The 27,184-nt window shown below is 43.2% G+C and overlaps 1 protein-coding gene across 4 annotated transcripts in view; it reads left to right on the forward strand.

Moving 5' to 3' along the window:
• The window catches only part of LCLAT1 (lysocardiolipin acyltransferase 1), a 93,790-nt gene extending 72,873 nt beyond the window's left edge, over positions 1 to 20,917 (forward strand). For all 4 annotated transcript variants that reach the window (XM_084515582.1, XM_084515585.1, XM_084515583.1 and 1 more), the window contains exon 7: positions 16,856 to 20,917. In XM_084515582.1, the coding sequence (XP_084371708.1) occupies positions 16,856 to 17,364 (509 nt within the window). In that variant the 3' untranslated portion in view covers positions 17,365 to 20,917. The remainder of the gene's footprint in view (positions 1 to 16,855) is intronic.
• Positions 20,918 to 27,184: the final 6,267 nt, after the last annotated feature.

Consider the following 27,184-nt stretch of genomic DNA (forward strand, 5'->3'; position numbering starts at 1 on the left):
AGATAAATAAATGTGTGACGATACTGGGGGAGGGATTAAAAAGTGCTGAAAACCACAGTTTTACCTCAACATAGGTCCAACATGGTTGTTTTCTTCTCAGCTCGCTTGGAGTTGTTTGCGCTAAATCATGCGAGGCATGTACCTGCTCCGTAATCAAAGCAATTTTGTGTTTTGGCAGTGATGAGAAATTGCATTGTGTCTAGATGAAGGGCAGAGGGCATTTATTTAACAAAATGGAGTAAAAGCCCACCAGAGAGAGCTGGGAGGACGTGTTGGAATTTTGGAGGTTCTCTTGGGTCCTTCGTCTCTTCAGAAAAGGAGCAGCTGTGGCTCCATGCCTTTGTTTTTCCATTTGCTGCTAGCCAGGAATTTGTGAACATCCCTCTCGGATGTGGATCTTGCTGAGGTTATTCATTATCTTTGTCACCTCCCAGGCTGAAATAGTGCAATCCATACTCGAGGTAAATGTTCATAAGCCTCTGGAGCATTTAGCTAGCGTGTAGAAAACAGTGGCATATTTCTGGGGCACTTCAATCCTCATGGGCTTGATTTTTGTCAGAAAGCTTTGAGCCTTTTAACTCCGTAATGAATTTGCTGAAAGCTGCAGGTGTGTTGTATCTCTTAAAATCAGGTCTTGGGAACACACTGAGCTCATGTCTGTTACTCTGTTCTGGCTACCTAACTTTTTCCAGATGCTGTTCTAGGCAATAGCAATTGCAAATTGCTATGCTAGGCAACGATAGAATAATGAAGAAAAAATGTCCCAACCCTTGGCCCAGAATTTATACGAATTACAGGAGGACACTGTGTTCTGAGTAATCTTGTTTTTGCATCTTACCAACACAACAGATGTGAGCTGCAGGTTGAGTCTCCTGCCCCAAGAAAGACAAGCCAGCACTGACCTCTTGGATGGGTGGAGTAAACTGAGAGTGCTTATTCTCTTTGGTGGATGAAGGAAGAGGTTTCTAATATGAAAATGTATTGTGCATTCAGCATCCACTCCAGCCTGATGAGCTTTCCTGATGGAGGTAGCAGGAATACCAGCATCTCACTTCCTTCAGCAACCAGGTGTTCAGATTCCCCTGCAGCCCCAGTACAAGCATGGCTCTCTGGCAGGGTTAGCTTCTGCTGGCTCCATCTGCTGACAGGGCTCACAGCAGGACCAGGGGAGCAATGGGAGGGAGCATGCAGTGTGAAGCAGCAGTCCAGCAATATTGCTCCTTCTGGAGGTGAGTTAGTACTGGATTGGTTTAGCCATATCATCTGCATCCTGAGAATAAAAGTGGTTAAAAACTTCTTTTGGAGAGAAAGGTATTTCCTTCCACAACAGGATACGTTTCTATTTTTGTAGCATGCTGAACATGCAGGTTGATACCCAGCCCTTCATCCAGGTCACTCAGCTCAGTAAAACAAACAGTATAAGAATAAAATCTGAAGGCTCCGTGTCCCAGACAGTCGCTGCAGCCAGGTGGCAGCCCTGAGTTCAGATGTGTTCATTTGCTCATGAGAACATGGGTTCTGCTGCTGATGAAACAAGAGCATCACAAATCTGTGTCTGCCATCTATTCTTCCTGGCTGCCTTGCTTGAGTCAGTCACTTTCCCTGCTTCTGAGTTTCCATGGCAGGGCATGATGCATATTTCATGAAGTCCTTCCAAGCAATTTCACTCTGCCTCACACTTCCTAAGATTTCTACGACTCTGACTCACACCTAGTAAGATGAAGCCTTAGGAGGATCGGCTGAAGGATCTGGGGTTGTTTAGCCTGGAGAACAGAAGGCTCAGGAGACCTTATTGTACTTCCCAATTACTTTAAAGGAGGTTGCATGGAGGTAGGTGGGGATTGGGCTCCTTTCGCAAGCACCAAGTGATAAGACGAGGCAATAGCCTCAAGTTGTGCTAGAGGAGGTTTGGGTTGGATATTAGGAAAAATGTCTTTACTGGAAGGGTTGTGCAGTATTGGAACAGGCTGCGCAGGGAAGTAGTTGAGTGACCATCCCTGGAGGTCTTCAAGAAATGTGTAGATGTAGAGCTTAGTGACATGGTTTAGTGGTGGACTTGGCAGTGCTAGGTTAAAGGTTGGACTAGATGATCTTAGAGGTCATTTCCAACCTGAAAGATTCCATGATTCTGTGAAATCTCTGCCTTGACAGCCAGGATCATTGCTTGGCAGTGCTGTGGAGAAGTCAGGGACAGCTTTAGCAGCTATTGCTGTTCCATTACTGAGTGGGACATTTTTTTTAATCTAGTTACTGAATCCTCAAATATAATCCATATGCAGTAGCTTGTTCCAAGGGGACAAATAAGAAAAAAAGAATGCAAATACAGATATTGTATCCAGACATGTAGCTTGACTAGAAAGCTGATGCCTATAAAAGGCTAATAAGCAGTCTACTAGAAGTAGTAAACAACATTAACCCCAGCTTGCAGAAGAGCAGAAGGCTATTCCATAGCAGTGGTCTCCTATGAAGCTTTTGGTTTTATAGAGAGACGAGTGTTGTTGATGGATCACCTTTATTCTTTTTATGAACCTACAACTCACAATGGACAAAATAGAGAATATCCTGTAAGGGGAATGAAACATCCTCTCATTACTGTACTTTAGCTCTAGGTCATAGACTTAGGAGAAGAGTTTGGAAGGTCAGTTACAACTTTTCTGCGTTTCTCCTGCCCTGCTCTGTTCTCTAGTACTGATCAGTGACACTGTTCAGCAGCAGACTGTATGTCAAGTTGTCATATGAAGCGAGAAACTAAGACTATTGAGGTCTGCATCACAAAAGTGTGAACCTAGGAATGAAGTGAGAATTAGACTTAATATCAGGTATAGTGTTAGCAATTGAGTCTGGGTTTGGGTTTGTTTTTTAAATATTTATTTTTGAATATTGTAACAAGGCTAGGAAGTGGAAAAATACTAAATATTTTTGCACAATTTCATAGAAATTCTGAGTATATCATGAAACCAAAGTTAATTCATTCCTCTAATAAGAAACAATCACAGAATATCCCAAGTTGGAAGGAACCCAAAAGGCTCATTGATTCCAACTCCTGGGTCCCCAAAGGACCACCCAAAAAATCAGACTGTGTCTGAGAGCACTGTCCAAACACTTCTTGAACTGCAGCAGGCTGTGCCGTGACCAGTTCCCTGGGGAGCCTGTTCCAGTGCTCAACCACCCTCTCAATGAATATACTTTTCCTGATATCCAGCCTGAACCACGCCTGTCACAACTTAAATCTGGTTTTCCTTGGGTCTTATCGGTGGCCACCAGAGAGCAGAGCCTGTCTCTCCAATCCCCCTCATGAAGAAGCTGCAGGCCGCAATGAAGCCTCCCCCGAAGTCTCCTCTTCTCCAGGCTGAACAATCCAAGTGACTTCAGCTGCTCCTCATATGTCGTGCCCTCTAGACCCTTTACCATCTTTGTTGATCTCCTTTGGAAGCTCTCTTAAGAGTTTTGTATCTTTCTAGCACTGTGACGCCCAAAACTGTACACAGTGCTCCGGGTGAGGCTGCACCAGCACAGAGTAGAGCAGGACAATCACTCCCTTGAGCAGCTAACCATGCTATGCTTGATGCACTTCCAGGACACGGTTGGCCCTCCTGGCTGCCAAGGCACACTGCTGGCTTGTGTTCAGCTTGCTGTCGACCAAAAACACCCAGATCCTTTCTTGTGGGGCTGCTCTCCAGCATCTCGTCCCCCAGTGTGTTGCCCCTTCCCAGATGATGAATATTTATGCATATCTATTCACTATTTACAGTGAAGGCTGAAAATAAAATGCACTCTTGGCATCATTTAGAAACATGTAATTTATGATGTGCTGCAGTTGCTTTGAAGAGTCTTTCACAATATATGGTGGTCTTGCATTTCCATCAGTTGACCTGAATGTCTAACATGCCTCTGGTGCCAAAACAGTCACAGTATGGACTATCCACAGGCTACCTTGGATTTATGATACCCCACTTCACCTTTAGAATCCAGAATGTTTTCTGCTTCTTCACAGATAAACAAAGACATCTTGCAGTAAAAATTTTATATGAGGATTCCTGGAGCAACCGGTACAAAACGGTGGCATACTATAGAGTTAGTGATAAAACTTTGGCTTTGCATTTGTTTTGAATTGTGGCAGAAGGCTGAAATCCCTTTTCTTCACGTGAAGTATTTTAAATCAAGCATTTATTATGCCTAGATTTGTTAAGGCTAGACATGTTTGCACACAGAAGTATCTTCTCATTTAAATTCAATCACAGTCACAAAACAAGCCTGGCTCAGACTAGCTAAAGATATAAACTTCATTTTCATCTCATTAGGCCACCTGGAAGCAGCAATCAGTGAGTAGTCCTGACGTCAATGGTCTCTCTACTTCATTAAAATGTTAATTTCATGGCTTTAATTCCCTTTGTAAAACGTGCTGCTGCAAGATACTATATGCAGATTTATTCTGAACCAGAAAAATCTGCATGCCATATTCCCCTTTTAGTTCCTTGGGTTACTTTGGATTTTTTATTTTTAGCCATTCCTGTTTTTATAAACTGTTGTGAAAAGATGATCACCATAACAACCAAAAAGTAAATATTTTCTTAAAACAGCCTTTTGAGAACGTATGCTTAAGAATCAAGAATTCAGGGCATCATGCATTAAGTGGTGTTTGTTCTGTTCTTCCCTTTTTCAGTATTCAGAAGTGAGACAGGTATTGTTACTGGCTTACAATTGCAGACAATAGATCATGAAGAGAAAGGGTGGTATAGTATCAGAATTAGCTGCACAGATCAGCTGTAGTGTCAACATTCAGGATTCTGTCCGGATGAAGTGATGGACTTTTCATCAGTTTTCATGACCCTTCTTGTTGTAGAAGTGTCTGAGTAATCATGCATTTTTCAGAGTGTTACATAAACAAATTCTATTTTAGTACTCCTGTCTATTGATAGCTATAGTTTATATTTCTTTTGCAGATGCTAAAACGAAAGTACAGGGTCGGGACTTCTCAGGACCAACTGGAGATTGAGCTGCCCATATCAGGAATCGTGTGCTCAGCTGGGTGGCTCTCATGACGCAGTTGGGTCTGGACTGCTGGCAGGGCTCAGCACTAGGTCTTCCCACTCTACCCTTGCATGTACTGTTATTCCATCGTTGTACAAACCCTGCTATGCTCCCACTGCCAGGTGACACCAGGACCTTCCTGTGAAGGACTCTGGATAACATATATACCCTGCCTGGTGTTAACCTGACTGGAGGTGGCAAAGACCATCAAGCCCCAGTGCAGCACATAAAGGAGGGGTTTCTTCTAAGTATTAGACAAATCTGAAGTTTTCCCTTTCAGAATTCCAGTGAGGTTTTCCTGCAGCTAGCCTCAGGAGGATGTTCCTAGTAACTAACTTGGCCTCATATCTGCCTCATGTCTGCTGTAAATGAAATTGTATCAGACTACTACTGTGGCCATCTTTGCCAGTTCTCTTGACAGTGTATGGCTTAGGGAGGGACATAAAGATATGCCTTGTAGTTCTAACAGAGAAATTACCAAAATAACTTAAAATAAAAAACTTGAAAACAGTAAAATTAGCTTTCTGGATCTCCATCAGTTTTCCATTTCAGATCAGGTGAAATGATTTACCAATGAGTCTAAAATCACCTTCGTACCTAGTTTGTCACTCTTAGTATCAGGGGAGAAGTTTTTGAAAGTCAGCAAAGACAAGTGGACAGTAGCCAATTCATTTCCATCTTGGAGCTTCCACTGATAAAGTTATTTCATCACAGACAGCACCATAACTCACTGTACTAGTCAATTTAAATTGCCAACATGTGCCAGGATTTTACTCTATGGGTAGAATTATTCATTCATGTCTGTAGTTGGTGAGAGTGAAATGATACTACAACAACATCTACGTTTGTATATTGATCTAGAAAAAGATTCCATTTTATAATCCCATGAGATATTATCTATTATTGCAACAGCATATTCACTCTTCTAACACTGTGTTTTGATTTGACGTAAGATATATTTTCTAAACTAATAAAGGAAGTTTTCACTTTGTTATGAAGCCTACTGAAGCATGAGTGTTCAAATAGGTGTTTGAACAGAAGTTCTCGGTTTGCTGAATGAGTTTTGTCAGCCTTGACATTTGAAATGCCACTCCTAGGGTAAAACAGCATAGTTAAAGTTACCATCGTCACGTAATGAAATTATGACTGTAGGTTGACATTGCATGAGGAGAAGAAAAATACTAGATCTCACTCTTTGTTTTGTATTTTTTTTACCTTGGTCACTATGTGTAGCTGCAAAGATATTCATGCTATAATTGCTTATTGTTTGTTTGTTTTCTTGTTTTTAATGTTATCAAAAGGCGGTGCAGATGGAAGAGTTGGTGGAAGATAGTTTTTGTCACTATTACTTGGGCAGAAAATATACTGAGATGAGTGGTGGACTTTGGGTTTCAGCATCCATTGGGTATGTTTTCTCTATTTCAGAAAATACAGCAAAGCAGCTGAAGTTCTTTTGTCCTGGTGGACAAACAGAAGTGCAGTTTCTACCAGCACTACTTCATAGACCTAAATTGTCTATGACCTCAGTCAAGGTAGATTGGATTTTTCATCACCCCATCATTTATTTGCAAAAAGACCAACTTGTGGTTTATCATTCTGCAGCTCTTGAAAAGTCCAATGTAAGCTGTTCCTAAATTGAATTGCCTCAGTTGATTCTATTCGTTGTGATTTAGTTATGTACATATTCATATTTGTGTCAAAAATCAATGTTGAAAACATTAGTAATGACTGCTTTCAGGGCTTTCTAGTGCACAGTGCCATCCAAGTTAAATGTTCATTGGAGTTCAGAGGCGGAAGTTTCTAGCAGGTATTTTCAGGAAATTAGTTTTAGACTTCTGCTCAAATGGGCCTGTATACAACAGGGATTTACATCTCATCTGTGACTTCACTTACCATCATGGGATTGCCTTCTGATCTGTATTAAAAAGCAATGGACCATTGTAATTTGTGCCTTTAACATGAAGGTACGACATGTAGACTATGAGCCTCAGTCTGTTCTTTTTTTGATATGAGCAGAGTAAGTTGAGTTTGGCTCAATATTGAGCCACTGTATACCGAGATGAGTGGTCTCTCTCAACCTCACCATTGCAATACTGAGACTATGTCTGAAGATGAACCACTGGCCCCACATCCTACTCTTCTGCTGTGCCTGAAGAATTCACTTGTTATTTCTCAGGCTGGCCGACTGACAGCATCACACCTGTGGAAGTACAAAAAGATGGATGTTCAGGATTCAGCTTACACCTAGGTTTAGGAATGACCATTTAGGCACTCAGCAGTCTTTGCTCATTTTCATTAAAAGAATTGACCTTGGTATAATTTTTCTAACCATCCCTATGAACAGCAGTAGTTGGAACAAAACCATAAACAAATCTTGTTATTTCTAGAGACAGGGCTGTTTTGCTGCTGTGCATTTAAAATGACCACAATCTGTCGTTCATCTACAAAGCCACAGCTCTGTGTTTTCACAGATCGTACCATCCCTTTTTCTTTTCCATGACAGTCATGACAGCTACTGTTGGTAAAACCGTTCTCATATCACAACACTGAGCCGAAGCCAAGGGATCTGCGTTTCCAGCAGCCACCAGTGGGGGAAGGTTTTCTGCTCCTGGAGCTCCCTGTGCGTGTTTTTTGCGGGGCACTGCAGGGTGGAGAAGCAGCAGGAGCAGCTCCCTTCCATTCTGCTTTTTTCCTGGCGCTTCACCAACAAAAGGAATAAAATACAGCAGGATATACATGCTTCACCAGTAGCTGGGAAGCTGCATGTGTTACACGAGGTTTCTCTGAGGAGAATCCGTGAGAGCCTTCAACTTTATGGCTCCTTTCCACCAGAGTAGCTCCACCAAGTAGCTGCAGTAGGGTTTGGGTCTGATCCCATGTTGTTAAGGAGGGAGAGAACTGTATCATCATTAGCCTTTGAAATTTTTCAGCCACAGCCTCTGAAGAGATGGCAGTGCTTTATCTGACAAGCATGTCACTATCTTTCATCAGCTGATTATAATCATCATGGAAGTTCCAATGTTTCTGGTTTTCCTTTTTCTTTTTTACTATTGTGTTTTGATTAAGTTTCCCTAATGAGCCCAGTGAAAAGCAATTGTTCTAAATAAATCGTGCGCTATAAAAGCAGTGCATCACAATTAGGTTTCCATTATACTTTAATTAGGCATTCCATTATTAAATTGATGTCTTTGGCTTCTTCCAGGTCCTCAGACTAATCCTGAAACAAATTCCTCTTTGTGGATAAATATTAGTCAGTAGTAATTAAAGAGTATTCATTGGAGTTGCAGCTTTTCATTAAATGCCTTACTGATTAAGATGGCTCCCCCAAGTACTGGGCTGATTAAATTTAATAAAGTTTGTCCACTTGTGTACTGTGGTCTGGTGGAGACTGTTCTAGCACCAGGGGATTAGGAACAACAAGTTCATATCTCAGTGCATACAGTCGTGAGTCTGCATCCCTGTTTTTTGCAATGCTATATGCTTTTGTGTTAGGGGCTCTACGTTTTATGTAGTCAGCCAGCAGAGGAAAAAAACATGGAAATGGAATTAGTGGTATTAGAGTTGAATCTCAAAGAATTAAGTTCCATTAAAGAACTTAAGAAGAGGGCTGTGCTGGTTTAATGAAGCTCAAGTGCCTCTCAAGCCCCAAACTGATTTAACTCAGTAAGGTATATAGATGAGCTTATTTCTGTGTAAATATACCTCAGCTGTGAATTCAGATAATAAAACAGACACACTTGGCAGAAGTTCTTCGAATGGTAGTGTGTTAAGTATTTTTCAGAGCAAAATCCTTGCCCTGGATTCAAAACAAGGTGGAGCAAATGGATAATGTCGCTTCATTGTATATGTATCGATCAGAGAGAGATTGTAAGCCTAATAATTCTCTGTGTGCTGACATTATACCTTCTTGTCAGACTGCTGGTGCTGTTCTGCATTCCTTTTGCTTTGTACACTGAAATCAAAACAAGCCACTGTGACCAAGAATGGCAATAGCACATACTAGGGAGGCAGGAAATGTGAGAGATTGGCTCGAGATTTATGTGGAAACGCTCAATCCAAATATTTGAGGTGGCTGCTGGCAGGTGTTTTTCAACATATAGTTTATATTTTATTTTTGTTGCAGGGTATGTTTTCATCAAGTATTTTGGACTGGCATGGCCTGTATTTTTAATACTGAATCTCTCTAAAGTGTGAACGTGTTTTCTGTTTCTTCTTCTGTATCCCAAATATGATGGTACTGGGTGCATCATCTAGCCTACCCATAGCGCTGTTTGGAACTGAAGTTTACTGCCCATACCAGATAGCTTTTCCTGGGGCTCCTGGATGCTGCCGTAGACATGAGTGAGGATCCCTAGGACAGTTTGATGAGGGCAAGTTTATAAAACAGTTGAAGGTAACTGAGCAGCTAAAGAGTACTCTCTAGCGGCTGACTTTGGTTAGTGATGAGAACAGATAGCAAAGTGTGCTGAATTAACAGGTTACTTGTTTGTAGCCATTAAAAAGGGGAAAAAAATGAGTAAGGGGAGGCAATTAAGCTGAACCTTTTATCTCAGCTGTAGAAGTGAATTAATTTAATTCACTAGAAGCCAAACATAAAATCTTTTTTTTTTTTTTTTTTCTATAACAGCCATTATTTATTTACTTATCACTTCCATTGCATTTCAGTTGGATGGTGTTATGCTACTCATAGTACCATCCTGCCATTGACATGAACTAAGGGTCTGACAGAAAGTGACAACTCCATGGCATTCCTGAGAAGAGGGAAGGGGAAGGGAAGGGAAGGGAAGGGAAGGGAAGGGAAGGGAAGGGAAGGGAAGGGAAGGGAAGGGAAGGGAAGGGAAGGGAAGGGAAGGGAAGGGAAGGGAAGGGAAGGGAAGGGAAGGGAAGGGAAGGGAAGGGAAGGGAAGGGAAGGGAAGGGAAGGGAAGGGAAGGGAAGGGAAGGGAAGGGAATCAGCTATTTCTAATCTATATAAATTTGCCGTTCTACAAAGACATTTTATGACAAGGTAGACTTGGATTTCACTGCAGTATAGTAAATTATCTCTATTTCAAGTATAATTGTGATTCTCATTTGAATGTCTTGTCAGTTTGCCAGGAAATTCATGTTAAAGTTTAGTGGAGTTGTAGAGCTGCATACCAGTACATAAGTGTCTGTCTATTACAAGAAATACCATTTCCAGTACGAATAAGTAATAGTGTATAATAAGCCTAAAAATGACCTTTTCTCCTTCCAAACATGTAACATACCTGTGAAAACCTAATTCCATATGTGTGTGTAGAACAGACATGAAGTATGGGAAGCTATACATGCAGGGGAATAAATATAGTGTTTTTGCTATCTGGGTTTGATAAATGTAGTTCAGGAATGATAGAGTAAAGAGTGGTGAGTCAGTTATGCCTGGTCATCCTTAGTGACTGAAAATAACTTGTTATTCCAACCCTTTTATCCCTTTGCTCCCTCCTCTCCACATATTTTCTATTTTATTTATAGCTCAAGCAGCTTTTGCTTTGCAATTCAGAAAGTAACCCCTTGGAGCCTGGGAGAGAAGCCTTAAGGGCTACTGCCATCTGACAGCCTTGCAGAAAGAGCCACTGTGTCAAATTGTTCCCTGTCACCACCCCTATACACCATTCCTTCATGTGCCTGGGTGTTCTTTAATCCACTAGGAATTAGTTTAGCACTTGATACATCTTAATTTGCAGATAGGGATAATTTAATTCTTGATCTGCTCTTAATTTTCCCAGTCTTCCCATGGTACTGAGTTCTCATATTATAACTGAATTATACCACTCCTTCCTTCTTGTATTACTGCTGATCTGGTTTGCAGAGGAGGAAGGGAGCTGACAGATGTGCCTACTGAAGAAAAGAGCATCCCTTCAAGTAGGAAGGAGCGAGATCTAACCCTGCCATTGCAGTAAGATTCATTTATAGTTGCTGCAAAGAATCGCTAAATCTCTGAGAGATACTTGAGTTGATTAGATTATCATGGCACTACAAGTTCAGTGACATTATGCTCATAAAGAAAGACAGAAATTTGGGTAAATTATTGTTTGCTTTACTGTAGTCCCCCTTCTGACTTATGGAAAGGAAACACAAAGCTGATTAGCAAACACTAGCCTTGGGTGAGAGAACTTCAGGTTCTGTCTTATGTAAGAGTAAAAAAACTTTACCACAGCTTCTTGGCATGCCCTGACTCAACTCAGGCATCAACAGTCCTTCAAGGACAGTGTGCCAGGCAGTATTCTCCTTTCCAGTTAAAAGCTCCTTAAAAACTGGGGAGTGGTATCTGTCAGGTCCCCGTTGCCATTTCTTTGGCTTCTTGCGTCCATGGGAGGTGGCTCCCCAGCTCAGCCGTAGTTCATGGAGGAGTTTGTGCCTCAGCTCTGTTGCAAATCACTTCAAACCCTACCCAGGTGTTGTCCTTGGCATTCTCACTGTAGCTTACTGACTCCATTGCCTTCCAGGATACAGCAAAGGACTTTATAATGCTTAATAAGCAGGGGTGGACATTGGCTCTCCAAGCAGTACTGTACCTTCAAGAAAAGATGTAATCATTGGAGACATCAAAAAGACTTAAAAAATCAGCCCCAAGTAGGAGTATTAGTGTTAGGTGTCTGTGTAAGAACTTAATGAGGCCATTTTGGGAAACTCTCTCTGGTTCCAGTACCCACACTTGGAAAAGTAAGTTGAAATATTAGAAAAGATTCAGGGAGCTACAAGAAGGATTTGAGCTTATAACAAAAGGGTGACCTTATCTTGGTCTCTGTACCTCGGAGGTGCCTTGTGGCAGTTCTTAGTAGATCTCCACTCGCATGCACAGCACACAGAGCACTGCTTTTCCCTGCTGATGATCACAAAACCTGTCACTGTCCCTTTCCCAGGCTTCCACCCTCAAGGACAAGAGGTGCTATTGCCTTAACTCCTTCTTGGCAGGGTCAAAGCTCTCTGTATCTCCTTGTATCACAGTGACAGTGGAAAAACGGATAGCTAGATAAAGAACTGTTACGCAGGATCACTCTTCTCTGTTAATCAAGGTCAGAATTATCATTGTGTCTTTTTTTGGTTGCTTATGTGATTGCTATACTTAGCCAAAAAAAGATTTCCAATAACTACGGAATTGAAAGTGATTTAGATTAACCCTGGTTCACACTGCTGGTTTAAGGAGGGCTGCCTGGAGTTTTAAATCTTCACAAGGATGATACTTTCCTTGAATAAATCAAGGTAAATCCTTGAATCTGCTCCTTTCTTATACTCCAGAATGTAGTTTTCTCAAAGAAAAGTGATTCAAATCTCAGGAGCCAACAAAGTAATATTTCCTAGTAAGCAGTTTTGTGTGTTTTTTTTTTTTTTTTTTTTTATGTTCAAAAACGTATCTTCATTTTAAGCTAACATAAAATAATCACATATTGTGCAACGCAGCCAGTTTTATTTTGTTGTACTCATTTCCATCTCTGCTTTGATTATGTCGTTGGTCAGTTTGTTTACAGATGCTGAGCCTCCTTCTGCCTGGTTTCCTAAGGAAATGCGTGCAGAGTTGAGGATGTTAAGGGAAGGATGGAAAGAGCTACAGGCAATGTTTTATGAAGTCTGGAGATGTATGAAGCATCTGGAGTTGTTGTGAAGAAAGGGTAGATATGCTGCTTTGCAGGAGGAAGGTTGTGTAGCTACACTGTGGTGGGAGGTAGAAGGGCCAAGGCCCTTATGTATTAGCCTGACTTCACAGAACAGCTTATTTTAAGGTTATCACGAATATTTTATTGTGAAGGCACCTCCACATCCCCATTCTGGCTCAACAACTCATCACTCTGTGAGGTACTGATTAAGAATAGCATCTTCTCTATTGGATCAACACAGGGGAAGAAACCATATAATCCTTGTATGGTTTAAAGTAACGTCAATAGTAAGTAAAGCAGGACAAATTACAGCTGCTGAGACCCTCACTGGGAATGAAAAAGGGTCATAGCCACCACTGCTAATATTGGGGAGGTTCATCTGCCTGTTCACTTTCCAGACTGCTGAGAGTCTGAGCAGTTCATTACCTGGATTTGCTTGGGACTCATCCTTATTTTTGGCATACTGATGGTCATTTTGACTTTAAAGAGCTTCCGTTCTGAGTCATCATTTTGGCTCTCGAGTCAGTGCTTATGCAGATAGATCCTTTTGTCTCACAGGGAGCTTGCTCAGCATTGCTCAGTCCCAGGTATGAGCAAGGAAGTGTCCTTGCCACTGGCGTGACTCATTACTGAGGAACGAGCCGTGCTTGAGTGATCCTTGTAGTGCAGCGGATGAGCCTGGTGCAACCAATCCATATATTTGGGACTGTGATCTGGGACAGAGCATCACTTCTGGCAGTTTTGAATCTGCAAATGTATTTGAAAAAAAGCCTAAAATAGTTTAATCCCGCCTTTACATTCAGGCTACTTTTTCCCCTAGAGCTGAAGCATTGTGCTGATGTATTATTTAACACACACAATTAAAAGTAATTTTCAGGCTATCTATGGTATCTTTATTCTGAACATAGTAAGAGACTCTCGGTTGCAAGGCTTTATAATGTTGGGTTGTGAGATAAAAGGGTTGTCTGTGCACACACAAAGGGCAGTGGCACAACAGCGGGCAGGGAAACCCCAAAACCCAGACAGAGAAACAGAGCCCCTGCCCCAGTTCCAACCAGGGCTGTCATGGGAGTGCCATCAGCTGTGAGCACGGGTGGACATTCATCACGGTGCTCCTGCCCATCACCTTACAGACTGATGAGGGTTGCTGCTTGCAGGGCTTTTGGAATCATTATGAGGTGCAGAGAAGAGCATTTGGGGATTGTGCAAGATTTATGGGATATTTAGGAACCAGTTACTGAAGCAGCTGTGAGCTGGGTACTGGGGAGATCAGATGGGTCACAAGTTAGCTACTAAAGGGATTACAAGGTCCAAGCCACCAGCTGGGGATACTATAGATTCCGGGGTCAGCCAGGACCAGTTTGTGTGTATGTTTCTCTCTGCTTGAGGCAACTGGAGAAAAGAGGACCAAAGACCAGCTACTGGCTGACCCCAAATGTCTAAGGTCAGTTGCTGGGGGATCAGCAGCGTGTGTACACGCTACCCACCTGGGGAGGAGCTGCAGCCCAAGGGGCATACGTGTCCAGCTCCTGGGGAGACCAAGGCTCCAGGACCATTTGCTGGGAGAATCCCTATGGATGTATGTTTGTGCCTAAGTTCCACTGACAGACCTTTATCCCAGTCAGCTGGAGAGGGGAATGTGATGGGGCCATCTGTGTTTGCCTAAGCGTAATGTTTCCTGTTCACATTGATCCGTGGCTGTCTTGTGTCTGTATTGTACCTGCTTATCTGTGTGCATACCTACTGGGAGTATGTGCTCACACTCGCTCCCAGCTGGTCTATGGAACTGGGGGCTGCAGCATCCTCTCCTCTAATGGGCTGGCAACTCGACACAGAACAAAAATCCTGATGGAATAGCTGGTGTAGCGAGAGAATATGTCCTAGTTTTTCCTTGGAAACTCTTTTTTAAGAAGTTATCTTTCTCTGATGCTGTTTGTTTTGGCTGCGAGCCTGGCAAATTCTTCCCATGCCACATATAAGTGCACTGCCCAAAGTGACCAGCTGTGCATGGTGGTTACTTGAAGTAATGTTGTGTATCCACATACCTGAAGCATAAATAACTTTGACTGGAGCACAGAATGCTTACAAAGAAAAGTAACGGTGCTTTTGAGCTGTTCTGTTATCCAAAAATAGAGATTGCAGCATGTATTAATCATCTACCTTGTGTTTATAGCTGTGTAACAATAACCACAGATAAATTTTGTTAACCATTCCTGAGTGCAGCAGTAAGCTTTCTTTTTCCAAGGTGCTTCTGTAAAGTGTAGGACAGCATACTGTTCATAGGTGTGAAGGGCATATGGGTCTTCTGCTACAGAGTGAAGGTCGCAAGAACCTAAAGCTACTGAAACTGGTGTTTTTGTCCTGAGTAGCTGGGGTACCTGCCTGATGATTTGGGTTTAATTTTGCATCTGGAATGTAATTTAACTAAGAAACCTCCATTGTGAATGTTACCTGATTTGCTCTGTCCTTGTCACCCAGCACTGCAGAGGATGGGCAGGTTCTTTAGGGATCCTTGGCAGAATGAAGACCGGCCACAGGGTTGTGGTTATAATTAGAGATCTATTATTGCATTAAAAAAAAATAAATCCATCAACATAGCTCATCAGCTACAATTCCTACCACTTAGTATAGCTTATCGTTGTGCAGAATTTCTAGAATTCTGACTTACAAAGGCTTTTCAGGTCCCTGCAGCAGCCCCTCTGCAGATACAGCCGAATTCTTACCAATCAGCACACAATACAGTCATAACCTGGACTCAGGCTTTTTGTACAAGAACATGAGTCATTCCCTCAGTCCTCAAAGGAAGCAGATGACAGTGGAGGCATCCCTGCCACAGGGGAATGGTGGGTTTTGCTGTCCTGCAGCAGTTCCAGTCTAACTCCTTAGGACTTGCTGCTGCGTGATTTTATATCACCATCTATCTCCTGGCAACCCATTGCCTGGTATTGATGGTGCTGGTTGGCGTAATCACCCTGTCTGTCAGTCAGTGCTCCCCATACCGTCCTGGTGACTCAGCACTTGTCTTCAGACATCGCAACTGTAGGCAGCATTTAGTCTCCAATTCTATTTTGCCCTGAGACAGCCAGTAAAATAGAAACAGCAAGACAAGATAAATTACTGCTGGCAGAACTTAGCTGCTCTGTAATGTCCAGTGCACCGTGCACCTATTTTTAGATCGGTTTTACACTGACAGAATTTTCTCTATACAATCCAAAAAGAATGTCTGGTCAAAGGCCAAGGGTAAAAAGGGTATGTAGAAAGAGCGTCCATGTAAAACTGGTTAGTACAAAGATGCGATTGTAAAGCCTACTTTGGCAATAATGCTCTGCTCTCAGACTGTTGGCTTGATAAGGCACAGTAATGAAGAGTGGAGTTTTTTCATCAGCATCCTCTTGAATTTCTAATCTACAATTGCTTTTTACATGGTTCAATATAGTCTGGTGAAATAGCTAACAATTTGAGGTTTACGTAAAGCTCAGCTTTTCCACTGTTTATACCACACTTAGTGTTTGCCAGATCTGGAATGCAGTAGGCAACAGCTCACCCTGTCAGAGTACTGGGTTGTCAAATTGTAAAAAATTGTGTTAACTGGAGCACCCTGCCAAACTGGCTGAGCTACGGAGAGCTTCCTGAGCCTTTATAAGGGACTCTAGACATAATGAACTCCTGTTATTTACATTGTGTATGCTTCAGGTGTATCTTCTTAGATCATCCATAAATTGGGACTGTGTGCTGCTTGCTCCAGATCAAATTTCAAACTCATTCTTTTGCCATTGTTACAGCATATAACATTGTTATTCATATTTGATTAGTTAAAGGTAATTTCAGTTTGCAGCACAGGTATGACTATTTTGGAAGATTGTAACAGATTTCTCTTGCATGCTCTGTTCTTTTTCCAAAATCAGATGTGCATCTTCTCTCCTTCAAATTTGATTTTATCCTCTTACTCACTGTGTTGTACATTAGTTTGTACAAATTAGTATAATGTTGTTCCAAAAAGTTTTTGCTGGGATTCAGAAGAGGTAATGGATGGGAAACCTGTGACCTTTCAGCCTTCAAATTCCAGAAGATAAAACAAACCCTGTGTAGCTAATGTATCTTTGGGATTTCTGCCACCATTTTGACAGTTTTCAATCGTGCCTTGAAGTGATGAGTGTTTTGGTTGCTGCATTATCTGTATTGATCTTTTACCCCAAATCTTTCTTCTAGGTAACAACCTCGATGCTATCCATGACATAACTGTGGCATACCCTCAAAACATTCCTCAGACAGAGAAGCACCTTTTGAATGGAAACTTCCCAAAGGAGATTCACTTCCATGTCCAGAGATACCCCATAGAGACAGTGCCCACTTCTAAGGAGGAGTTGCAGCTTTGGTGCCAGAAGCGTTGGGAAGAAAAAGAGGAGAGACTCCGACACTTCTATGAAGGTGGAAAGTGCTTTGACAAAACGAGGCAAAGCATTATTCCACCATGCAAATCTGAACTCAGGGTCTTTGCAGTTAAGTGCATCTCGCTTCTGTATTGGACAGTGTTCCCACTGGGGATGTTTGCACTGCTGTACCTGTACCGCTTTGCACGATGGTACTTTGTGGCCATGGTAGTCTTTTTTGTTGTGCAGCAGAAAATATTTGGTGGGTTGGAGCTAATTGAACTTGCTTGTCATCAATATTTTAAAAAGCAACAGAAATTTATCGACACAAAAATGAAAAACAATTAGCTCTTGGGTAGAGAAGGATGTAAAAATTCGATGATGATTTTGAGACATCCTGAAAATTCTATGAACAGGGAAGAATTTTTGCATGAGAATTGTCTTTTACTATCACCATTGTCTGTTAGACATTTGCACTTAGTTCTGTGAAAAGAAAGAAAAACGTTAGTTATTGCTACATGTGAAAATGTTTTTATCTCAATCTAATTTCAACATTGCTCTTGCAAGCAGCTAGCAACTGCATCCTGCTGTAATTAAGAAACACTTTGCTGGATTATTAAACAATCAAAAGGATGCTAGTAACTGTGATATGCATTGAACTTTCATATACCAATCCAAACTGTCTGGCTAAGAGATAGGATTTCTGTGTAATCACATTGTTAGAAAGTAAGCACCAGATTTGAAAAGCTGTTAAGTCTACCGATGGTTTGATGGTAAGTAGAAGTTGAAGGAGGATTTTTGTTTCCTTTTTTTTTGCTATTTCAAATATTCAAACTTACTATAAAATATTTTCACCAAAGCTATTCCAAACACTACTGAACCTAGCACACTAGTCACCTACTCTGGCTCAGTCAACCAGAAGTTTTTTTTAAGCCTTGCAGCATTGTGTTTTAGTACAGAAAACAATGCTGGCTCTGCCTCTGTTTAAGTCTTAACAGTATTTAACAGACCTGTGCACATAGGTTTTGATTTCTTATTGTTTTTTCATACTGCTTTGGTTCCCTTCTTAGCTGTGAGAGACTTGGTCCTACTGTGGTATACAGAGTTGCAGGATAGGGGAGCTGGGCTTTTTTGGTTGTTGATGTTGTTTTATTGGTGTTTTGTTTTTTTTTTTCCCTCTGGTAGAGGTAAAAATAAGTGTCTGTCTCGGAGTAGCTGGTAAATATTTTCTCAAAGAGGTCTCATTGTAGACATTATCTAATTGCAAATACCTTTTTTTTTTTCTTTCAGAAGCCAAGATATCTTTTCTTTGAAGTGTTTAGTTCTGTTTTCACATTGCTTCCTTAGACATTTCAATTGTCTAAACACTGGACAGTTGTCAAAATACTGGGCAGGAAGATTGTCTTTTCTGTGCATGCCAGCAAGACCTGCTGAAATGCATCTGATGCAACAGTTGTCTCCATATAGGTGCTACAAGAGATAGGGTTCAGACTATCACAGCACATAGAAATTGAGTTACCCCTTCCCTTTTGCACTATTTTCATTGATTGTCTGATTATATCGTTCCTTTTCCATATTCACTTGCAATTTTACATTGTTTTTTTGGGCCCCAACTTTCCCTTTGTTTCATGACATTCAGAAAACCTGGGGGTTTAAACTCTGGCAGTGTATTTTGCAAGTGTATTTATTTCTTGTTGTATGTAATAAGAGTAACGATTGTGGTCACACACTAAAAGGCACAAACATTGCCAGCACTTCACACTTCAGATTAGGTTTGTTGTTCAGCCTCAAAAATGTTAGACCACCTGGTCACATGTATTGCTGCAAAACTTTCCTGACTTTTGAGTTAAACCCAAATGGCCTGGCTCTGTATGTTGAGCTGCACTGGTCCGAAATGTAAATGTACAGGGTGCAAGGTGTATGTTGTACTGTGCTGCCCATCTCAAGCACTGGGGTAGTACTGTGGGCACACCTATTTTCTTCTACATTACAACACTTAACATGTTGGCTAATATGTTTGTATCAAAGGCCATTTTTGTAATGAATCACCAGCCTCGATTCAACTGTCCCTCGCAAGATGACAAGTATTTTTTAATCCGTGCTAATAACTGTTTATTATGCAGAAAGTTCTTGAAGCTATCTATTTTACTCTAATTTTTTAACCCTTTTTTCTTAAAAAAAATAATTGGAAGTAGGTTTATATTTAGGATTATATTTCTTAATGATTTTTTCATATTTATATTTGAGTACCTAAAAACTTAATAACTGGTGTTTTGTTGCAGTTCTTGTGCAGTATGATGACATTTGTTAATGTAATCCTGTGATATCAAAGACATTTAGGCAAAACCTTAAATCTGCATAGCTTGTCGGTTTTTTTTTGCTTTGTGCTGTGCTTTTGTGCAGTTCTCTACATGTCCAGGTACTGTCATTGCAAGAGAAAATCTAAGAACTTCGTTTATAGTTAATGCAAAGGAGGTCTAAAAGGCTTTTATTTTGTCCTGAGCTGTGGTTGTGCTTTCACACCGCATGTAAACGTGGCCAGACTGCTCCAATAGCATAAGTGTAGTCTTCAGGAATTATTTCAGAGGGTAGGTTACATGATGGTGACATAAGTACCAATTACACTTTTTTTCAGTCATTCAGAGAACTTTGTGATGTCATAAAATGTATGAGAAACATCAGCATGAGTCTTAGTCATAGAGCTGAAAGACTTCTAGTATATTTTTATGTGTTTGATTAGAGTTGGACTCTGAAACTGAAATAAAATAAATGAAATAAAATCCCTTAAAAGGGATTTTCTATCCAGCCAGAGCCAAATATATAACCTACTGTAATGTGGTAAACATCCTGCAATTCTGCAATTCAGATTGAACAGAAATAACTTCTTGTGAGCTGTAAATGCCACATTTGCACTGCCTGACTCCATAAAGCAGGGCAGCACATGAGAAATCCTCTTCTCGCAAGGAAGGGTGTTGACTTTGAGACAGATGTAAATTTTCAAATTATATGTATCATTTTCCAATTTAATTAGAAATGCAAGACAAAAAAAAATGTTTAAAAAGTGATTGAAGAGCTGTGAGAGATCTTTGAATGTTTTTTTCCTCTTTGGTCAAAATGTAGCTTTTACTCAAAATGTTTTAATATGCAGATTTTGGGGAGAATATCTTGTTCTTTTAACTGTTTCCTTATTTGAATTACACTTATTAAGACGTGCTGGGTAAATTATTTTAAAGTGTTTTCAATGCTGTTAGATTAAAGGTGCTAGTACACCAGGAATCAAACACACCTATCTTTGGTGGACAGCATTTTGCCACCAAGATTTGTCTTACTTTTTAGCATGGTTTGTCATGGCTTATGTCCTGTTGTAGTCCCAGTAGCCACACTGTTCAGCAGTGACTACTCCTGCTACAGCACCTCCATCTCTGCTAGGTCTTCCTTATGTTATTTGAGGGAAATGGCATGTTTTTCTTGCTTTTGAAGATACTCTTTCTTTGTTCAGTCGAATGTTTCCTTATTAGCACTGTGGGTTTCTTTCTCTTTGCTCAGAACTGAAAGATTACAATCCTGTCCTCTGTGTGTGTCCTTAAACTCATCTGGGTAAGAGAACAACAGACCAAGACATTTCTCATATGTTCAATGCCGCAAGGCCCCAGGCTGCTCTGTGAGTTCTTGTCATGATCATACAAAACATGGTTCCTCGTTTTGTGCATTGAATCAATCTCCGTTGTTTAAAAAGATCAGTGTTTTTATAACTTGCTTTTATACGGACATCATAGGAATGAAAACACCAGGACACTACAAACCTACAGAAAAACTTAGTTTTCAAAATTCAGTGATTATATTAGGATATTTTAACCATGTATCAATTACTCTACAGCCACAATAAAGACCTGAAGCATTGCATGTGTTTAATTTTACTGTTTTCATTTCAGCGTGTGACATAAGCTGCACATATCCATAAGGAACAAACCTTGTCTTCGCTCAGATGGGTGTCTGATTTGGGTAGACTGGTGTCCCTTCAGGTACTTGACTGATGGTTTGTAGCTGTTGAGGCGACACATTTCCCTACTGTTCATAACGAGTTGGGAAGAGACAATTATACACATTCTTCTAGCCTGTTCCTGTAAAGCAATGTGGAAGCCTTTGTGTAGGAAGTGTAGCTCCGTATTTACCTTGTTTTGCTTCTTAGTCAGTATTGCTCAAGAATTAGCTGTGGCTTGAAAAGGAGTGTTAGGTGTCGATATGGAGATCATTCTTCAGCTTGAGGTATATCCTTTTATTACCACTGTATTTACTGACACAAACAATGGTCTGTAGCAAGGTTTACTTCCTTATAGGACCTGTTTTTAATATAACTTTGCAGGCTCATTGATTTCTCTCTCCATTGTCTGGAAACTGGTGTGGAAGGGTGAGAGCTGTGTTTCTCGGGAGCTGCTGAGGTACTTGTCACTGAGTTCGGTCTGCAAGGTTACAGCAAGCCAGGCCTGCCTCTTCACGTGGTGTGAAGCTTAAAGGCGGTCTCGCAGCTTTGTGCTGCTAATGACAGAAAGTGCTATGTAAGTGAGAGAGCACGTAAACAGGGATTAATGAGGAGGGAGCCTGTGGTTTTCTTATCCATTGGATGTGAGCACTGGGGATGAGCAGGAGAGGTTGCTTCCTGCTGAGTCTTCACAGAAGAAAAATCCTTACCAAGCCTTTTGCATCATTTAGGGCTCAGAGGGAGGAGGGAGCGAGACAAGGAGCAGCAGGGCTCAGCATTCTCCCACCGCAGGCTCTGGCAGACCCTGGACCTGTGGTCCTGGAGATGGAGCACAAATTTCCACTGGCGGTGGGACACCACAGTACTCTGCCGAGCCTCTTTGAGGGTCAGAGGGGCTCCAGAAGAGCATCGTGCCCTTCAATTTGGTCACACTTGTCCTTTTTTTTCTCTGCCTGGTGGCAGGCCACGGTCTGGCAGGAGATGGTTGGTCCAGGAGCAAAAGCAGAGCTGGTTATTTAGTTATGGGACCATCCCTCATCCCCCTTCCAGTGCGTGAAGCTGCCAGCAAGGGATGCAGGCAGCCAGAAGAGATCAGATCATTGACTGGTAGGTAAAGATAGGAATAAAGGTTAAATACTTCAGCTTTAATTAGCTTCATTATTCTGAGCCGTTACATAAAAGCTGTTAAAGTTATTACAGGACGTTCTGTGTGCTTGCACGGTAGGAACAACAAATACAGGTGGAGCAGTTCTTGTCATAAATGTCCCTTGAGCCACCTCAGTAGACCTCTGTGCCATCAGTATGCTGCTCACGGCCAGCCTGGCTGAGTAATGCTGAACAAACGGTGTGCAGTGAGTGCATGTGATGGAAACAGCTCCTCCTCTTTCAAACAGTATGTGCAAGCATGACTCTGTCCCCCCGAGGCTTTCGTTGGTTTATGCCTAGCAGGTCCCTGAACACTTCTCAAGGAGAGATGTCAGGACAAACCCACCAACGTGAGGCAGACCTTCCCCAGTCCTCTTCATCGGGCTCTTGCTGCACATGCCACAAGGACCCAGAGGCCATGGGCTAAAAATCACCATGCAAACACATCACTTACATAGGCATTTGTTATGTCTATTAATTATGTCGTTCATACTGTATTTTGGATGCTTTATTTAGTGATTATTCTGCATTTTGCCACTTACAGATTGCAGTAACATCAGAGTCGTAAAGTTATCAGGCATGAATCTTGTAAGATCATAGCACAGCTCCATTTAAGCCTTGCTGTTACCAAGTTCCTGAACATTTTAGGCTTTCTGTATTGATACAACATGCAGTTAGGTGCTCTCATTGCTCTATTAACAAAATCAGGCACCCTTTCTTACCAAAACCACATTCCTTTCCAGTGGTAAACCTGGCTGTGAAGTCCTTTGCTTCCTCCTGACTGGCCAAGTACTCTGACATATAATTAAGAAACAAACTCAGGTTTTAGCTAGGCCTCTCCAAATCCCAGCTGGTCTTATTTGTATTCACTCCCAGGTCAATATTGCTAAAAGCCTTCATACAGGCAACATCTCAGATGTCAGCAGCGAGAAGGGGCATGACAACACTCAAGCACCAAACCTTCCTCACCTTTCTGCTTCTTATCCACTAATTGCAGCTGAGTCCCAATTTCAGGTGTATTTTAGAAGCTAACTAACTAAAACTGCCCAATACAAATGTGTGGAGCCAGTCAGAGATGCTGGAGACTCTCTGCTTTCAGAGTCCAGGAAGCCCTGAAGAGGAAAGGAAGATGTTCTTCTGCATCCCTGGCTCCCATGTGAGCTGCTCCACCTTTCCTTGTCCTGGCAGCAGTGTGGATAGGTTGTGCCAAACCTGGAGTCCTGCCAGGGCCACTGAACCTCCCCAAGTAATTGATTAAGCCCATGTAGAAGGAAGCCAGTGAGAACAGAAGATGGCTAAAATAGAACAAACAGCAAGGCAGCCATTCATACCCTTGGCAGAGGCGTCTCAGTTCCTGGTGGCCTGTATGTGCACAGCAAGGACAGATAATGCCTATTAGAGCAATTTATCTAATTGAAGTGGTCTGTATTTATCAGAAGTGCGTTGAGTGCACGGTTTGAGGGTTGGATGCCCAGCATTTTGGAGAACATCAGCCCTACTAATGAATCAGCAGGGAGAAGAACCTAAAAATATGACTGGATTCTAGGAGGACGTGTCCCGGAGCTTAGAGGGACAAGTTCAGGCTGCGCAAATGGCCTTCCTGGCACTGGCTTTGTCTAGGATGTTAGCTCAGATGCTCCTCACCTCTGAGGAAGCAGGTCCCATGCTGCAGCAAAATCTCAGCTTGACAAGGAGGCTGTATGTACCCCGCCGGGGGACACTTCACCCAGTGACATGTGCCATCTGATACATAAATTAACATTTTCCCCCCAGCTTTCAGAAAAGGTTTACACCAGGCTCTGTGATGGCACAAAGGTTTAGCACATGCCTAAATTTTTCCAGGCACCGCTAATTAAATGAGTCTACTGGGATGGCTGGTGTGTGTTTCCTCTGACCCACAGCTGCTGCAACCACTTGTGCTCCAGTGCTGCCTTGCTGCTTCTTGAATGCCGCCCATGAAAGGTCCATCTCTCTGCATGGCCCTGCCCTGCTGACCCACTGTGGGTTATCAGTAGTAGCTGGTTCCTATTTCAGCAGTTAACCCAGGTGGCAAAGTGCTGGTCTGTAGGTCCCTCATTGTCCTCCTGTCCATGCCTTGTGGGGAGACTGAATAAAGTATGTTGGATACTGCAGGAAGATGCAGAATTTAAATTAATTCCTCTTCCTTCTCAGTAGTAAAAACGTTTCTCTGCTAAGAACCCCTTGATTAATTGATCCTGCAATTGACAAATCAAGGATGGGAATTCATAAAATCCAATTGAAATGGAGGAAAACAGCAATTATGCACCATCTGATGCAGTCAGCGATGTCACGGGAAGAAATGACTGCAGAAAAATAGAGTCTTGTGCTGGAGGAGCCTTCATTAAGATGCGGCGAGGGTATTATTAAGTAAAAGAATATTGATTTTGTTTGAAGGATTTGGCCATCCATATTAAATGTAATCTTGGTAATGTAATCTCAGTAGTTGCTTTAAATGTCAGATTCACTTGCTGGGGTTGCTGCTGGAAAATGAAAATTAAAAATTCGTTCTCTATTGCCCGCTGGACTCCATGATCAACTTGATAGGCTCTGCCCGTACAGGGAAAAAATAGCATATGAGTTTACGATAGGGAATATCATAGAATCCTAGAATCATTAAGGTTGGAAAAGACCTCCAGGATCATCTGGTCCAACCATGCCCCTACCACCAATATTACCCACTAAGCCATGTCCCTAAGCACCACGTCCAACTTTTCTTACATACCCCCAGGGTTGGTGACTCCCCTCTGTGCAGGTATTTGTGTGTGTGTGCGCTTGCATTTGCAGCAAACTTCACGTGGACTAGCCAGCGAGTAGGTGAGCCATGAAGCAAGTAAGAGGTCCAGGGATCTGGGCAGGAGAGCTGAGTGGACAGAGAGCCTGCACTGGTACTTGAGGGATCCACTGGGGGTGCTGGATGGACGGAGGGGCCATGCCACTTGTGGGATCCAGGCAGGGGTGCTGAGCAGACAGGTCATGCCAGGGACTCAAAGGATCTGTGAATGCATGTGTGCTTGTGAACCTAGAGAGGCCTGTGTGTGTGCCTTCACTAGTGAACTTCTATCTCTACCAGCCGGAGAGGAGGAAGGGGTCTCGGCTGTCTGTTTCTGTGTTTTATATGAGTGCTGTTGAAGGCATTCCTTGGCTGGGGCAGCCTGTGTGACCAGTCATGTCCATGTCCTATTTCTTTTTGTGTCTCTGGAACAGGCGCTCAGCTTTGCCACCAGCTGAATTTGCAGAGGGGAAAGCAGCAGCTGCATTCCCCAGCCTGCACAGAGATCCTGGGTCCCCTGGCACAGGAGCGGTCCAGGGCCAGGGTGACTGCAGGAGGCAGCCGTACTTGCATCACTTTTTACCTCACTTAATGTAGAGGGTTTGGACAGTTATTCCTGAGCCCACCTCAACCAGCGGGTGCAGGGTGTCACTGTGGAGAGCACATTTGTTGCATAGCTCAGCTAAGAGGGCACAGCAAAAGGCACTGAAGCAATTTCCTTGTGGATCAGAAGTGTCTGCACACAGCTGAAGGTAGCAAGGCACTTGACTGTAATGGAGTCAATTTTATCCTTCAGGGTACAGCACATAAACCTTTTTATATCCATGCACCAACAGAGCTATTCTTTTCCCCTTGCCAGCTGTTCCAAGACATTTCTGTGGCTCCCTCTCCAAGCCTTTGCCTGCTCTCCTATAACTCCTGCACAGCATGGGTTTCAACTCCTGTTTGAGCACTTGGGAGCTGGATGGCAAAGAAATAGAAAGCTACTGATCCATTACCATCCGGGATAAATGGAGATAAATCCAGTTGGAGGCCAGTGAATAGTGGTGTCCCCCAGGGCTCAGTACAGGGGCCAATTCTCTTCAGTATCATAGAATTATAGAATCATAGGGGTGCCATGTTCTTAATCCCGCAGCCCTGGAGAGGAGTTTTAATAGGAATGGGTTTAATGGATTGAACACGAGTAGGAAATGGATTGAGCAGGGGTAGGAGGAGTCAGTGACGGGAGGCCTCCACGTTCCGTCGCAGCTTCTGTCCCTCGCAGCACAGCAGCAGGGGATGTTTTCCATCGGACACCCGCTTTCCTGGTGCCCAACCCTGAGTCTCAAGGGCAGTGCTGAACGTGGAGTGCGGCACGCTGCTCTTAGGGGGCTGATGGCAGTGCCTGGGGCTCTGCCAGCGACCCTGCAGGCAAGCCCCAGTGGTGGCGCAGCTTCTTCTCTCGGATGTGCATCTCCAGGAACTCCCGCACATCCTCATGCAGGAACAGGGCCTCCGGTGAACAGAAGTAGGAGGGGGCAGGACGGGAGGGCAGCAGCGTGGGAGCCGTGCAGCGTGCCACCCTGTACGTGTACCTCCTGTGGGACTGCTGCACCATGGCGGGGAGAGCTCCCAGCTTGGTCTCGATGGACTTCCTCAGCGTGTGCATCCGCAGGAGCTTCCAGAAGCCCAGCCCTTGCTCCAGCCTTGCCACGGGACAAGGATCTGCACCAGCAGGCAGGCTGCCATCCTTGTGAGCCGCGTCAGAGCCTGTGGTGGGGGGCAAGCCGGCCTCGTGGCGCACAGGAGCCATCTCGACGAGCTCCTCGGCCTGTCTGGGTGGCCCAGCATGGCGGGGAGGTGTGGCTGCCCCCTGGGTGTTCAGCACTGTGTGCTGGGGAAAGAGTCTCCTCTGCTTCCTCCTCCGCAGCACGGGCTGCCACCAGGACCTGAGGGATGTTCTCTTGGCCGGGCGCAATGAGCTGGCCGTGGCCCCGTGCCGGCAGGAGTCGCTGGAGTCCCGAGAGGAGGAGGAGTACGGACAGCAGGAGGGTCTCGCCTGCCTGGCAAGGAGCCGCTGCTGCCTCTCCCTGACAGCCTGGCTGCAGCGCCTGCAGCCCAGGTCGTAGCACAGCAGCGTGCCCAGGGCTCTGCTGCCCACCCAGAGCAGGCTGCTCCTGCAGCCGTGCGGCGCCTCAGCGTCTGCAAGAGATGGGGGACGCGGAGCGCCCTGAGCAAGTGTCTGCGGGGACGGGCCCTGTGCCTGGGCCAGT

The sequence above is a fragment of the Aythya ferina genome (assembly GCF_964211825.1).
Source record: "Aythya ferina genome assembly, chromosome: 3".
Taxonomy (NCBI): Eukaryota; Metazoa; Chordata; class Aves; order Anseriformes; family Anatidae; genus Aythya; species Aythya ferina.